The sequence below is a fragment of the Ahaetulla prasina genome, chromosome 4 (genome assembly GCF_028640845.1).
Source record: "Ahaetulla prasina isolate Xishuangbanna chromosome 4, ASM2864084v1, whole genome shotgun sequence".
NCBI lineage: Eukaryota > Metazoa > Chordata > Lepidosauria > Squamata > Colubridae > Ahaetulla > Ahaetulla prasina.
The window spans coordinates 58794265-58810463 of record NC_080542.1 but is presented as its reverse complement, the minus strand read 5'-3'; the positions used below and the strand labels follow the sequence as shown (position 1 = coordinate 58810463).

The window sequence follows — 16199 nt, the reverse complement described above, 5'->3', positions numbered from 1 at the left end:
GACATTAGTCCTGTAGGAAAGGAGACAAAAAGGAGAGATAATTGGAGTTTAATGAGGCTTATCTGGATATTTGTGGTTGAATTTACAAAGACATTTTGGTGCTTGCACATGTTGGGCATCCCCCCATTCTGTCTCTGAGGGAGGGAAATCCTTCCACGCAATTAGATATTAGATTTTCCCTCAGTGTCTATGGGAGTCCAAAATGTCTTTAACTTCAAAATGCTGTTCCCCTTCAATTAGAATGAAAGTTGGTGATGGTTTCGCAGGGCGTGGGGTTTCAATTGATGGTTTCAATAACTACACTGAAGACAAGGTGGACATGCCTGAGGGGTTTTGGTAGTTCCAATAGAATTATTACTGAATTGATGACTCTGCTGACAGGGAAAGTGCCAATGTATTTAAGAGCCAGTTTTTTCGATGGCTGCCTAGGGTGCAGGTATTTGGAGAGGTAGACTTTATAGCCTATATTAAAATCTTTTGGTTTGGAGCATTTTTTGTCGGCATGCTTTTTATATGTTTCTCATGCTTCTTCTAGCACTTTGTGGACTATTGGCCAAGTACTTTGCAGTTGTGTAATCCATTCTGCTCATGATGTAGTTTGTGGCTTGGCCTAGAGTAATTCGGACATCACTACAAAGTCTTGGCCAATGGCGACTCTAAAGGGGGTGAAGCCTATGCTACGATATACTGCATCATTGAAGGCCATCTCTGCAAAGGGGATGAGCTGAACCCAGTTGTCCTGTTGGTAGTTAATGTGACATATTAGGTATTGTTCCAGGACGCCATTTTACGTTCACACACACCCACTCCATCTGGATACAATGGGAAGAGCTAAGCCCATGGGTAGTGCCAAGCAATTTTGCTCCTGCCAAAATTGTGAAGTCAGTTGAACTCTGTGATCTGAAATGATGAACTCCAGGGCTCCATAGAGTTTATATATATGTTTCACAAAAAGTTTGGCTAGGGAGCACACTGAAGGAATCTTAAGGCATGATACAAAATGTCCTTTTTCAGGGATGGCCATGAGCTTACAGACCTTCTACTTCCCACCACCACCAAAAAAAGCTTGGTGTTCTTCCTTCTCCCTCCACTAGCTTGCTTTCTTCCCACCAATACTCAGTCCACTTACTTGTCACTTTCCCTGCAAGAGCTGACAATTGTCTCAGCTAGAATGCTAACAAAGGTAGTTCTCCCTAGAACTGGATCAAGAGCATCCAGACATGGGTAATAGCTCTATGTTCTGCATGTAGACTGAGCACATGATCTTTATTTCAATATTTGGTCACTCCGTCCTCCTCTGCTGGTCTCCCAGTTCAGCTCAGTCTGCACGCAGAAAAGATGTATTGGAGAGAGCTTCATCCAGGCCTAGATGTTTCAAGCACGAGCTTACAAAGATCATTTTTCTTCCTTTCAGGATCAATACAGCACTAGGCAGCTTTTCGGTCCACCAAATTGCTGCCTTCATTGCCAACTTGATTAGCTGAGGTTCCATTGCCAACTTGATTAGCTGAGGTTCCAGGCAGCTAAACCCTACCTTAAGGGTTCTAGAAGGGCCCTTAATTGTGGATCCAGCTCCCTGGTGAGCGGAGACTGGCATTTCTGCCAAAATAGGTGGCAAGGGGACTCAGTCACTGCCCAGCTGTGTCTGGGGCATACTATGTGGCGGCAAGAGCACGTGGGGTGCTATTGAAGCCATAGCAGCTGCTACCTGTGGAAGGTCCAACTGCCTTTCTTTAAGTGGAAGATGGCATCTCATGTGCCCTCCTCTGCCCAGAAGCCCAAAGCAGGTGGCAATAGAGCTTGTCCTGAGTTCTCCCTGGTTATAGGGCTGGGCTCTTCAAGCCAGAAAGCGGCAGCCAGTGGAGCTTCAACCAGGAGTCAGGCAACTGCATCCAAGATCTAAATGGCTGACAAGGATGCAGAACGTCGCCAAAAGACAATTGAAAAGGAGCTAGCTAAGATACAAAGGCCCAGAAAAGCCTGGAACAAGGAGGCCTCCCCAAGGGTGGGGCAGAAGTTTCCTGCCCTCAGGAAGAAGGGCCTTTGGAACCTGGTAATTTTCCAGATTCTTTGCAGGCAGCCTCTCACCACCAATGGTCTCCAGATGGCGCCAGAGAGTCATGCTATCCAACCTTAGGAGAGGTTTTTGATAGAGCTGAATCATTTTCTCTTGTAAGCACTAACTTGCCTGTGACTGGAACAGAGGGGTCTGCTCCTCCTCCCAGAATTAGACCAGAAGCTTCCTTTACTCCTACAGCCACAGAGATACGGCCTATGGAGGAAGCAAGTTCAGATTTGCCTGAACATTTGAAAAAGCTTATTTCCCAAGATATTACGCAGGGAATAGCTGCAGTCTTGCAGCAGAGGACTCTTCATTCAAGAGGATTGGCTGAATCCTCAAGATCTGACCTCCCTGGCTCCTTTCATGAGGAGTGAGGGACTCTTCAGTGGAAGAGGAGGATTTTCTGACCTTTTCAGCAGATGAAGGGCAGAATCCAGATCCATCGCCCTTTACTGGTCTTTTTAAGCCAGACTTATTTAAGTCATTGCTGTGTAAGGCCAAGCCCATAACAAATTTGGCCCCTGATCAAGTTTCAGAAGCAGCCCAGAGTCCTGGGATTCAGGCGATCTGCTCTTTGCTGAGCCTACAGTGAAAGCTGAGGTAATTCCAGCTCCCAAATTATTTCTTGATGTGGTTCAGAGACAGTGGACCAATCCTGGAGCAGGCATGCCTCCGTCTAAATCGGAAAGGAAGGTTTACAATGTAGCCTCAGATCTTTCTGACGCACTAGAGGTTCCCGTGGTGGACAAACCTGTCGCTACTATGACTTCAGTGGCAATTTTGCCTCCTGATGCAATGTATTGTTTGGAGGCTGAGGACAAAAAAGCTGACTTGTCCTTGCGAAAGTCCCACCAGGTGGCTGTCTGGGCAATTAAGGTTGCTACGTCAGCTTTGTTCTTTAATAGGGCTTCCTTGCTCTGGCTTTGTCAGATGCAGGAACGAATTCTTCCAGAAGATGTGAGATTACACCAGGACAAAAATTAGCTGGTGGCTCTGGCTGAGTTTTCAGCACATGTCACACTGAATGTGGCCAAGTTTGCTTCTAGATCATTAGCCTCTTAAGTTACAACCAGCCTTCTATGGCTCAAACATTGGCAGGCTGACAATAAAAACATGGAAGTTGGCTTTGGCCCCCTTTTGGGCAACAACTTGTTTGAGGAGGCCCTTGACCCAATTCTAGTTGAGACAAGGGATAAGGGCAAAGTCATGCCTTCTCTTTATAGGAGGGGAGAGAGAAGATTCTCTCCATATTTTCAGAGACAATCCTTTCGTACTCCAGAGTCGGGAGTTGATTACCAACAATTCCAGAGACCATATTCTGTTAGTCAGAACAGACAGACGGAGTGGTCAGAGTTCTGGGGCCGCCAGCAGTTTCAGAGCAAGCGGCCCTTTGGTGGGGCAGGAAGTAGTCTCTATCGTCATTCAAAATGACTGCAGGGCTGTTCTGCATCTGGGCGGTCAGCTCAGCCTCCTTTTTCATCAATGGGAGACCACAACTTCTGACAGGTGGGTCCTCAGAACAGTGCGGTCAGGTTTGGCTCTAGAGTTTCTCTTGACCCTCCCACCCAAAGTTTTTTATCAGGTGTCCCGTTTCCAGGGATGTAAACAAAAGAAGCCTGATAGACTCAGCGATTCAACACCTGTGCCTCAGGAGGAACAGGGACAGGGCTTTTATTCAAGACTATTCCTGGTACGGAAGAGCTCAGGGGGGTGCAGAGCTATTCTGGATCTAAAGCTTCTGAGCAGGTACTTGGAGTACAAGCGTTTCAAAATGCAGTCACTCCAATCAATTCTGGGGAATATACGACAGGGCGACTTTCTTACATCCATAGATCTCACAGAGGCATATCTTTATATACCTATAAAGCAGGATCACAGAAAGTTTCTCCAGTTCACTTATGCAGACAGGCACTATCAATACAGGGCCATGCCATTTGGTCTGTCCTCAGTGCCAAGAGCACTCACAAAGATATTGGGCGCTCTGGTGGCTCACCTTTGATAAATACCTATCAGAATCCTGTGTTACCTGGACGACATTCTGATTCAGTCCTCATCAATGGTTCAGGCAGCTTCAGACCTAAGGATCACAATTCAGGTCCTACAAGCAGTTTATTGGCTTTTCAATAAACTGCAAAAAGAGTCATTTTTCCCTGACTACCAAATTGCTCCACCTGGGAGCCACAATAGACACATCAATATGTATGGTCTCTCTCTCTCCGGAGAGACTTGACAGCTTGCATCAATTGGCAAGAAGGATCTCAGCCAGGGGCATAGTACCTCTCACCCTCCTGTTGCAGCTCCTGGGGAAAATGATGTCATACATCTCCATCATTCCATGGGCACGACTGCATACCAGGGTGCTGCAATGGTTTCTCCTGCCCTATCAACAATCCAGCAGGAGCAACTCACAGGAGAGGGTAAGAGTTCCCCTACAGGTACTGCACTCCCTTCGGTGGTGGAGATATCAGGCTCTCACCAGGGGATGCCTATTCAAGGAGCCAGACAGTCTGACCATCATGATGGACGCCAGCCTTTACAGTTGGGGTGCTCATTGCCAGTCCCAGATCTCACAGGGCCGGTGGACCCAGGCAGATCTATCTCATAAAATCAATTGGTTGGAGCTCTGGGCAGTTTAACTGGCCCTCAAGACCTTCAAAGATACAATAGAGGTTCAACATGTTCTGGTCTTAACAGACAACGTGACGGCCAAAGCACACATCAATCGACAAGGGGGGACTCATTCCAGGCCCCTCATGACAGTGGTGGATTGCCTGGGACACTGGGCAGAGAGACATCTTCAGTCCATAAGGGCAGAGCACATCTCAGGGGCCCTCAATGTGCAAGCAAATTCTCTTAGCAAGGTGACAGTGGATCAGTTGGAGTGGTGCCCGCATCCCTCACTCTTTCAACAGCTGTCAGCTCGTTATGGAAGGCCGGTTCTGGATCTGTTTGCCTCCCCAAAGAACTCACACCAGCTAAGGTTCTTCAGCAGGTTCAGGTCACGGGGAGCGGAGGGGATGGATGCCCTATGCTGCCCTTGGCCTTGGGATCTGTTATACGCCTTTCCTCCCCTATCCCTGATTCCAGCAAACATCAGAAAGGTTCTCTCGAAGAGGGCGGAGGTGATCCTGATAGCCCCATATTGGCCCAGGAGACCATAGTTTGCTGACCTGGTCCTCCTGTCAGTGAGAGTATCCTGGAGAATTTCCCTCAGTCAGGGAGCCCTTGTCCATCCGGACCCTCAGTGGCTCCAACTGACCACCTGGCAATTGAGTGGCAGTCCTTGAGGTGGGAGAATTTTTCTCCCAGTCATCCAAACTATCCAAGCTTCCAGACGACAGTCTACAGACAGGATATACAATACAACCTGATAGGCCTTTTGCTCCAAATCAGGGACTGACCCTTATAAAGTTTTGGTGGCTCAGCTCCTGGAGTTCCTCCAGGAGGGATTAAACAAGGGGTTAACAGTACCATCAGGAGACAGGTAGCTGCTCTGTCCTCCAGTTTGTCATGTGGGAGTTTAGAGTCACTTGCTAAGCATCCCACAGTGTGCAGGTTTTTCAGGGGTATCTCTAACTTGTCCCCACCTGTGGTATACAGGTATCCCATTTGGGATCTCTCTAAGGTTTTACAGGCTCTAATAGAGGTTCCCTTTGAGCCATTAAGAACAGTAAGTCTACACTTCTTCACCTTTAAGGTGGCCTTCCTCATAGCTATTACATCAGCCAGGAGAGTTTCAGAGTTGGCGGCTCTTTCTGTTAAGCAAAACCTCTGCATTTTTCACCAAGACAGGGTGGTCTTTTGTTTGGACCCTTCTTTCATTCCCAAAATCAATTCATGGTTTCACAGGGCCCAGGAGTTGATTTTGCCTAACTTCTGTCTGGGCCCGAGGCATGCCCTTGAACAGAAATGGCATATTTTAGAGGTCAGAAGGGCCCTCCGTATTTACATCAAACGCATGTCTTCCTTCCAGAAGACGGAATCCTTATTTATTTCCTTTCAGCCATTTACTCTGGAAACAGGGTCACTCCTTCCATGGTGGGCCGTTTATTTATTTATTATTTATTTATTTTATTTGATTTTTATACCGCCCTTCTCCCGAAGGACTCAGGGCGGTGTACAGGCAACAATAAAATACAAACACCACAATATACAATTTAAAATACGAGTTAAAAAACTTATTATAATTAGCCTAGAACCTTAAAATTTATAAAACCAAACCCCATTTAAAATTAGTAGAAAATTTAAAATCGATAAAATTTATGTAGTTTAAAATTTAAAATTTAAAATGTAAAATTTAAAATTTAGGCCAGCCCCGCGCGAATAAAAAGGTATGTCTTCAGTTCGCGGCGGAAAGTCCGAAGGTCAGGTATTTGACGTAAGCCTGGGGGAAGCTCGTTCCAAAGTGTGGGAGCCCCCACAGAGAAGGCCCTTCCTCTGGGGGCCGCCAGCCGACATTGTTTGGCGGACGGCACCCTGAGAAGTCCCTCTCTGTGAGAGCGTACGGGTCGGTGGGAGGCATATGGTAACAGCAGGCGGTCCCGTAAGTACCCAGGCCCTAAGCCATGGAGCTTAGGATCAGGCCTTGTATTGCCAAGGCATAGGAGTCCTAAGCCCTACCAACACCTAGGCAAATTACAGCACATTCCACCAGAAGTGCGGCCATGACGGCGGCGTGGGCAACACAAGCCTCAATTGAGGAGGTGTGTCAAGCAGTGACCTGGTCCTCCCCATCTCCATTTATTCGACACTATAAGTTGGATTCCTTTGCCTAGGTGGAGTCCTCCAGAGAGTTCATAGTGTCGGGGAGACCTAGGACCAGTCTGCACCTACCTGTTGGGGACAGGCCGGCTTTGGTATGTCCCATGCCTGGATTCTCTCAATCCAACTCTAGGGAGAATGGGCATTGGTCCTACCTGAACGCCATTTCTAGTAGAGCTGGAAGAGAGCTTCCAGTCCTACCCTTACTAATGTTTGGTCCACAATCTGGAAGGGGCTAATATTTTACAGGTCATGAGTCTATTCATTGCTATGCATTTGCCAAACTGGGACCCACAGAGGAGGAGGGAGTGACCAAATATGGAAATAAAGATCACATGCTCAGTCTACATGCAGAACATAGAGCTACTACCCATGCCAGGATGCTTTCTTTCAGCTCTACTAAAATGGCGTTCAGATAGAACCAACACCCGTTTTCCTCAAGATTAGAGAGGCAATATTTCTCAAGCTTGGCCAGGAATAGGAACTTTTCTTGCTGACTGCCTGAGGCCTTTCCACACATCACTGGGGATCTAGCTGACAGAGGCCTTCTGGGCATGGTGGGGAATAGGGGAGGTAGGGAGCAGACGGGTAGGGAAAAGGAGAGGCTTATTGTGAGTGATGGTGGGGAGGCAGGAGGCCTATGCACTGCTGGACTTAACTGGCTGAGACCTTCTAGCCCATGGCAGGTTTCTGCATGCCAGTTAGCCTAGTTGACTGAGGCCTCTCAGGTCATGGTATAGTGGGAGTTGTCAGGGCAAATACACTGCCAAGCACCCAAATTTTGATGACACAGCCACTGGAGTGCTGCATTGGGCAACGATTGTAAGTCTGTTTTGGTCATTGAACAAATGGTTGTAAGTCAAGGACTACCTATATTGAAATAATTTTGTCCTCATATTTTCTACAAGAAACTTTTGAAAGAAAGATCTCATTTAGAGATCTTTTCAAAATAGATTTGGATCCAGCTGCTTGAAATACTTACTTCCTTCAGCATAAGTTTGAATGTGCTTAACCCTCTTATGTGTACTGACTGATATGTTTAAGGTTTGTTGATGATTGCCTGCGTAAGGCTGTTCTTATATATATTGTTTTATATATGGGCAGTGCCCATATATAAAATTCCACATGTTTAAAGTTTTCTTCCTTTTCACTGGTATCTCTAGTATTTTTTAGAAGATACTTGATTTATCTGTTATTTAATTCTATTTATTGCAGTTTTGGTTGGGGCATTTTGGGTCCTTGCTATTTCTCTTATATATAAGAGGGGGGAGAGCCTTCTCTGTGGGGGCACCTACCCTCTGGAACGAGCTTCCCCCAGGACTTCGACAACTTCCTGACCTCCGGACTTTTCACCGCGAGCTGAAAACATACCTATTCTTCCGAGCAGGACTGGCTTAATAGGGGTTTTTTAATTCGTTTTAAATGGGGTTTATTTTTATATTATGTATTTTATATTTAAATTTAGGCCATATGGAATAAGTTTTTAAATAGTTTTTATTGTAATATATTAATAATAATAATAATAATAATTATTATTATTATTATTATTATTATTATTATTATTATTATTATTATTGAATTCTATTTTTAACATTTGTGTGTCTCATAAGCTCTTTTGATTGGTCCTTTTTTCTGGGGTGGAAGATAGATCTTCCGTCGCGAGCTTAAAACACACCTATTTATCTGCGCGGGACTGGACTAGTTTTTTAAATTTTCTAATTTTAAATTTTTAAATTTTATAGGGGTTTTAATTGGTTTTAATATCTATATTATTTTAATAATCAGGCTTTTTGAATATGTTTTCTTAATGGTTTTCTTAATTTGTATATATATGTTGTTTTATTTGCCTGTGAACTGCCCTGAGTCCTTCGGGAGATAGGGCGGTATATAAATTTGAATAAATAAATAAATAAATAAATAAATAAATAAATAAATAAATAAATAAATAAATAAATAAATAAATAAATAAATAAATAGAGTATTCACTCTTAAATGAATGGTTAATTTGTTATCTTTCTTGTGAAGAAACATTCAGTAGTAGAAGACCTCTGTAGAAATAGCTTATATTATTAGAATTGTGAAAACATAAGAATTTCTACCAAAACCTATTTTTTATGTTATATTATAGCAGAAAATGAGAGCACTCCTATTCAGCAATTATTGGAACATTTCCTTCGTCAGTTACAAAGGTAAGAATATATCATATATAAATATAATAAGATGTACAGCTGTTGTTTTGAGTTTTGAAATTTAGATGCTTTAACAATGTGTCTTCTCTGATTAAGAGGTGTTTTAAAGTTTAAATTTTCTTTACCAGATTGATTCACTTTATTTTTTGCAATAAGAAAAGGGCTCTGGAAACTCTGGAAATATTTATGGATCTATTGCTTGGTACAGGTAGATTATCTTTAATCAGGTTCTTAATTTACCTCCAGGTTTGGAAGATGCTTTTCCACTTACTGGATATTTATGTTCATTTATGTTATATTTACATTTATATTTACATTACATTTATGTAAAGAGCCACGGTGGTGCAGTGGATAGAATGCTGTACTGCAGGCTACTTCTGCTGACTGCCGGCTGACTGCAGTTTGGCAGATCGAATCTCACCAGGTTCAAGGTTGGCTCAGCCTTCCACCCTTCCGAGGTGGGTAAAATAAGACTCAGATTGTTGGGAGCAATATGCTGCCTCTGTAAACATCTTAGAAAGGGCTGGAAAGCACTGTGAAATCTAAGTGCTACTATGAGTTCATAAATGCCTTGCTCCTGTAAAAATCTTTCTATATCTGTATCTTTAATCAAATCTGTAACATATAACTTCGTGTAAAATTCTAAAAAAGCTTTTTTAATCAAATTTTGTTGATATACTTCTTTACCTCTATATTCTATCTTACCAATTGTATGTGTTTTCTGTTTCTTCCTTATTAAATAAGTTAACCACCTTCCAGGCTTATTAGCATAATTAAAAGTATTATGCTTTACATATTGTAAGTTAGTTGCCACCTGATCTGCCATCATCATATTAAATTGTCCTCGTAATAATAACAAACAAAATAATAACCAAAAGCCAACATGGGTTTGTAAAAAACAGATCATGCCAGACTAATCTTATTGCATTCTTTGACAAAGTGACAAAATTAGTGGACCGAAGGAATGCTGTCAATATAATTTACTTGGACTTCGGTAAAGCATTTGTTAAAGTAGACCATAACCTACTACTAGATAAATTAGAAAAATGTGGGTTAGACAGTATCACCACCAGATGGATTCATAACTGGCTGACGAACCGCACTCAACGTGTAGTATGCAGTGGAGTATCCCAAGACTCTGTTTTAGGCCCAGTACTCTTCAACATCTTCATCAATGACTTGGACAAGGGGATAGATGCAGAACTCATCAAATTTGCAGATGACACCAAGCTGGCAGGAATAGCCAACACTCCAGAAGATAGGCTCAAGATACAGAAAGATCTTGACAGACTTGAACATTGGGCACTATCTAACAAAATGAAATTCAACAGTGATAAAAGTAAGGTTCTACATTTAGGCCCAAAAAACAAAATGCACAGCTACCAGATATGTGGTACCTTGCTCAATAGTAGTACCTATGAGAGGGATCTTGGAGTCCTAGTGGACAACCATTTAGATATGAGCCAGCAGTGTGCAGCAGCTGCCAAAAAAGCCAACACAGTTCTGGGCTGCATAAACAGAGGGATAGAATCAAGATCACATGAAGTGTTAATACCACTTTATAATGCCTTGGTAAGGCCACACTTGGAATATTGCATTCAGTTTTGGTCGCCACAATGTAAAAAGGATGTTGAGACTCTAGAAAGAGTGCAGAGAAGAGCAACAAAGATGATTAGGGGACTGGAGGCTAAAACATATAAAGAACGGTTGCAGGAACTGGGATATGCCTAGTTTAATGAAAAGAAGGACTAGGGGAGATATGATAGCAAGTGTTCCAATATCTCAGGGGTTGCCACAAGGAAGATGGAGTCAAACTATTCTGCAATGCACCTGAGGGTAGAACAAGAAGCAATGGGTGGAAACTAATCAAGGACAGAAGCAACCTAGAACTAAAGAGAAATTTCCTGACAGTTAGAACAATTAATCAGTGGAACAACTTGCCTGCAGAAGTTGTAAATGCTCCAACACTGGAATTTTTAAAGAAAATGTTGGATAGTCATTTGTCTGAAATGGTGTAGGGTTTCCTGCCTGGGCAGGGGGTTGGACTAGAAGACCTCCAAGGTCCCTTCCAACTCTGATGTTGTTGTTGTTGTTGTTGTTATTACTATTATATATTTATTGATTCTTTTATTTTTTATCTACTGGATTATTTATAAGTAGCTGCTCTTTCTTTTTAATTTCCTCCTCTAACTCCATTCTCTTTTTCTGCAATCTATTTCTATATTTATTATTCATATGTATAAGGACTCCCCTCATATAAGCCTTACTTGCATCCCAAACCATCTCTATAGGTGTGCCCCTCTGCATATTCATAACAAAAAATTCTTTCATTTGTTTTTTACATTCTTTTACATTTTGTTCATATTTAAACAAATTCTCATTCAACCTCCACGTTCTTCTAGCTCCTTTTTCCTGATCAAGTTCTATCCAGACCAGACTATGATCAGACAAAATTCTTGGACATATCTTGGTATTCTTTACCCTAGAAAGCAAATCATTAATAATTAAAATAAAATCAATCCTAGAAAAGGATTGGTGTCTATTAGAAAAAAAGGTAAAATCTTTTTCTTCAACATTACGTTCTCTCCAAATATCTCTTAGTTCTAAATCTTCCATCATATCAAAAAAAGCCTTTGGCAATTTTGCACGATTTGAGATATTTTGTAGGCTTTTTTTATCTTTTTGAGTGTCCATTACTACATTCCAAACTCCCATTAATATATACGATTTGTAATCCCAATGTACTATTCTATTATGTAAAAATGTAAAGAATTTTACTTGTTGTTGATTAGGTGCATAAACACCAATTAAAAGTATTTTTTCCGCTCCGGTAAAAGTTCAATTGCAATATATCTTCCTTGATTATCCATCTCAATTAACTTCGCTGATAAACCCTTCTTTATATATATAACTACTCCGTTCTTTTTCTCTGGAGAAGCAACCTAGAACTAAGGAGAAATTTCCTGACAGTTAGAACAATTAATCAGTGGAACAACTTGCCTGCAGAAGTTGTAAATGCTCCAACACTGGAATTTTTTAAGAAAATGTTGGATAGCCATTTGTCTGAAATGGTGTAGGGTTTCCTGCCTGGGCAGAGGGTTGGACTAGAAGACCTCCAAAGTCCCTTCCAACTCTGTTGTTGTTGTTGTTGTTGTTGTTGTTGTTGTTGTTGTTATTATATATTTATTGATTCTTTTATTTTTTATCTACTGGATTATTTATAAGTAGCTGCTCTTTCTTTTTAATTTCCTCCTCTAACTCCATTCTCTTTTTCTGGAATCTATTTCTATATTTATTATTCATATGTATAAGGACTCCCCTCATATAAGCCTTACTTGCATCCCAAACCATCTCTATAGGTGTGCCCCTCTGCATATTCATAACAAAAAATTCTTTCATTTGTTTTTTACATTCTTTTACATTTTGTTCATATTTAAACAAATTCTCATTCAACCTCCACGTTCTTCTAGCTCCTTTTTCCTGATCAAGTTCTATCCAGACTGGACTATGATCAGACAAAATTCTTGGACATATCTTGGTCTTCTTTACCCTAGAAAGCAAATAATTAATAATTAAAATAAAATCAATCCTAGAAAAGGATTGGTGTCTATTAGAAAAAAAGGTAAAATCTTTTTCTTCAACATTACGTTCTCTCCAAATATCTCTTAGTTCTAAATCTTCCATCATATCAAAAAAAGCCTTTGGCAATTTCGCACGACTTGAGATATTTTGTAGGCTTTTTTTATCTTTTTGAGTGTCCATTACTACATTCCAAACTCCCATTAATATATATGATTTGTAATCCCAATGTACTATTCTATTATGTAAAAATGTAAAGAATTTTTCTTGTTGTTGATTAGGTGTATAAACACCAATTAAAAGTATTTTTTTCCCCTCCAGTAAAAATTCAATTGCAATATATCTTCCTTGATTGTCCGTCTCAATTAACTTCGCTGCTAAACCCTTCTTTACATATATAACTACTCCATTCTTTTTCTCTGGAACTGAAGCAACAAAGTGTATACCCAGCCTTGCGTTTATCAAATATTTTTGATCTAAAGTTCTAATATGTGTTTCCTGCAGACAAACTGTATCATTTTTAAATTGTTTCAGATAATGAGATATCTTCCTTCTCTTCTGTGGTGAATTTAAACCATTAATAATCCATGATAGAAGTCTAATTGCCATTTTTGGCAATCTGAAGCTCTTGGAGCATCAGCTTCAAATCAGCCTTAGCTTTCGGCCTTGCTCCTCCCACTGCTTCTGTTTTGGTAGGTGCCACTTGAATTTGTTGGGCCTTTGCTTCTTGCTCCTTACATTTAATAGCTGCTCTTGTCTTTGTTCTTTTGCACCTTCTAATCCCACTTTAGATATGTCCAAGACTTGCAGTAAATCTTCCTCCATAACTATAGCTCCAGTTTGGTTTTGTGCCTGCTTCACCTCTTTTCCCTTCTTTGTTTCATCCACATCTCTTCTCCTGCCTTCTGGTGACGGTGGACTTCCAGCTTTTAGTACATTAACCTAATAATCTCTCGCTTTCAAAATTGTATTAAGGCGATGTGCTTTTCCTGTTTGAAACACTATAATCCCAGCTGGGATATCCCATCTATACTCTATCTGTCGTTTTTTAAGTTCATTCACTAGAAATGCATATTCCTTTCTACTTCTCAGCATTTTAGGAAGGATTTCTTTCAATATTAAATTTCTTGACCAGCTACTTGAATTTTTTCCCCCTTATAAGAAGCTTGTAAAATTTCATTTCTCACTCTTTTGGTTGTAAAATAAATGACCACATCTCTTGGCAGCTGCTTGTGTCTAGCAATCCAAGAATTCACACGATAAATTTTGTCAATTTGAAACGCCACATCTGCTGGTTGTTCGGCTATTATCTCTGCAAAGGCTTCAGAAAATATTTCTCCTAAGATTCTCTTGTTTATTTTCCTTCAACCCTCTGATTCTTAAAGCAAATTCCATCGCCCTATATTGTACCAAAACAATCTCGTCATCTGCTTTCTCCACTTTAACCTGAACTTCCTCCATTTTATTTTCCAACTTTAAATTAGATTGCTTAATTTCCTCTACTTCTTCCTCCAACTGAATCAAATTTAAGGCCAGACTTTGAACTGCTATAACAAATCCTTCCTTAATTTCTTTATTTCCTTCTTGAATTTCTGACATCTGATTTTTCATTTCTGATATCTTATCTGCCATTTATTTAAATTTCTCTTCAATAAGAGAAGTTTGCAAATTTATAGCATCATTCAGGGATTCTTTCACAAAATCTTTCAAATTTTCCTGTAATGCTTCTAAATTTAATGCTTTTGTATCTGCTGTGTGGGCTGGGGATACTCCAGCATTTCTAGTAGCAGTTCTTTTTATTTGCTTGGCTGCCATCTTCCTTTAAATTTTTATTTTCCTAAGGTTAGAGTTAATAATAATTCTTTTTAAGTCTTCTACAAACACAGTCTTAAAACCTCTTGCCTTTGTCCTTTTATACCTATATTTAAAAGCCTCCAATAGTCTCTGGCAGCACGACACGAAATAACAACAGCTTTCTCACTTTCACTTTCCGCTTGTTAACTTGTTAAGCTCATGGCGCCATTTCCTTCTTATTTTCAAGTTGAAACAAGATAGCAGAGAGTTAAGAATCGTTACTTGCAGTTACAGTCCTCCTGCTTCTTTTCTGTCCGATATAAAATCCTTTTGTAATCCAATATCAGTCCCAGAGCTGGACGTGGTGGTTAATTCCGCAGGAGGCAGAAAAGCCTCGGATCCAGAGCACTTCAGGCTTTTGTAGGGAGCTTTACCCTTCAAACTGGTATCACCCCAGGAATTTTGGGGAAGCTCTACCTCAGCCCTTCTGCTCACCTCCCCCTTTTCTCCCGAGACTTTCGCTTGGCTCCGTGGGTGATGGCAACGGTCTTTTAGACCACCAGCCTCTGGATCTTGTGGAACCACTAAGACAGCGCAAATCAGCTGTCTAACGGTTTGGAAAACCTTTAATTCATTGTTGAGTGCAATTATAGCTCTGGGATAAAAACTATTCAGAAAACGTGTGGTCCAAGTTTTAATTGTTCTGTATCATCTGCTAGAAGGCAACAGTCCAAAAAGCAGGATGGGAAGAGTCTCTGAGAATGTTATACAACTTCCTCAAACAGCGAGATTTGAAGATGTCGTCCAGGGCTGGTAGCTGTGGTCCGATGATATTCTGGGCAGTTTTAATGATTCTCTGTAGAGCCTCTTTGTCCGCTACAGAGCTGCTCCCATAACATGCAAGAATGCCGTATGTCAGGACACTCACAATAGTGCTGCGATAGTAGGACAGAAACAGATTTTGAATTTAAATGCTGAATTTAGATCTAAAATTAAAGCAGTCCAAAGGAGAATGAAATAAAAATAGAACTGAATATGATTAAAAGATCACTAGAGAAGAAAGATGGGAGCTGAAAGCATGTCTTTTTGGTGCAGGTAGTCCTGCGAAGGAGAGTTTATGTAATTGAATATAATAGACTCCATCTTAGCTGCCTGAAAGAGATTTCCAGTCAATTAATTTATGCCCTTAATCTGGATGGAGAGGATTGTAGAAATACTATGCAAAATTTTGCTTTTCGCTTTCTTCTACTTTCATTAGGAACAAAAATTGAAGGAGTTTTTTTGTCCAAAGTTTGCACATATAATGGTATATGCTGAATATTTGTTATGTTCAAATATTTATTTATGGTAGATATTCGAAGATTTTTGGCACTTTAATGGGTTAGGAAATGTATTTCATTTCTTTATGTTTTCCATTCCTTGGCTTTGCCTTCAGATATTACATATTGCAGAAAGTTGTTAATTGATATCATTAATATAGTATGGCAATATTATACCTAAATATAATGTTCTGTGCTTTTTTTTTTAGGAAGGATCCTCATGGTTTTTTTGCTTTTCCAGTCACGGATGCTATTGCTCCTGGCTATTCCATGATAATAAAACATCCTATGGATTTTGGTACCATGAAAGAAAAAATTGCAGCAAATGAGTACAAATCAGTAACAGAATTCAAGGTAAATTAATGGAGATTTATTAACCCAATATTAATGTTCATATGAATCTTTGTTTTTTCTGCAACAAAGATAAGGTTCCAGGGATATACATAGAAATCTTTATATTCTACAGGAATGCGCTTCAATCTATAACTAAAAAGT

The 16199-nt window shown here is 40.6% G+C and overlaps 1 protein-coding gene across 6 annotated transcripts in view; it reads left to right on the top strand.

Moving 5' to 3' along the window:
* BRD9 (bromodomain containing 9) overlaps positions 1-16199 on the top strand; it is an 84736-nt gene that overhangs the window by 24756 nt on the left and 43781 nt on the right. For 4 of the 6 annotated variants that reach the window (XM_058180786.1, XM_058180782.1, XM_058180785.1 and 1 more), the window contains exons 4-5: positions 8952-9012; positions 15914-16058. In XM_058180786.1, the coding sequence (XP_058036769.1) occupies positions 8952-9012; positions 15914-16058 (206 nt within the window). The remainder of the gene's footprint in view (positions 1-8951; positions 9013-15913; positions 16059-16199) is intronic. The other 2 variants (XM_058180784.1, XM_058180783.1) reach the window with 1 other exon arrangement.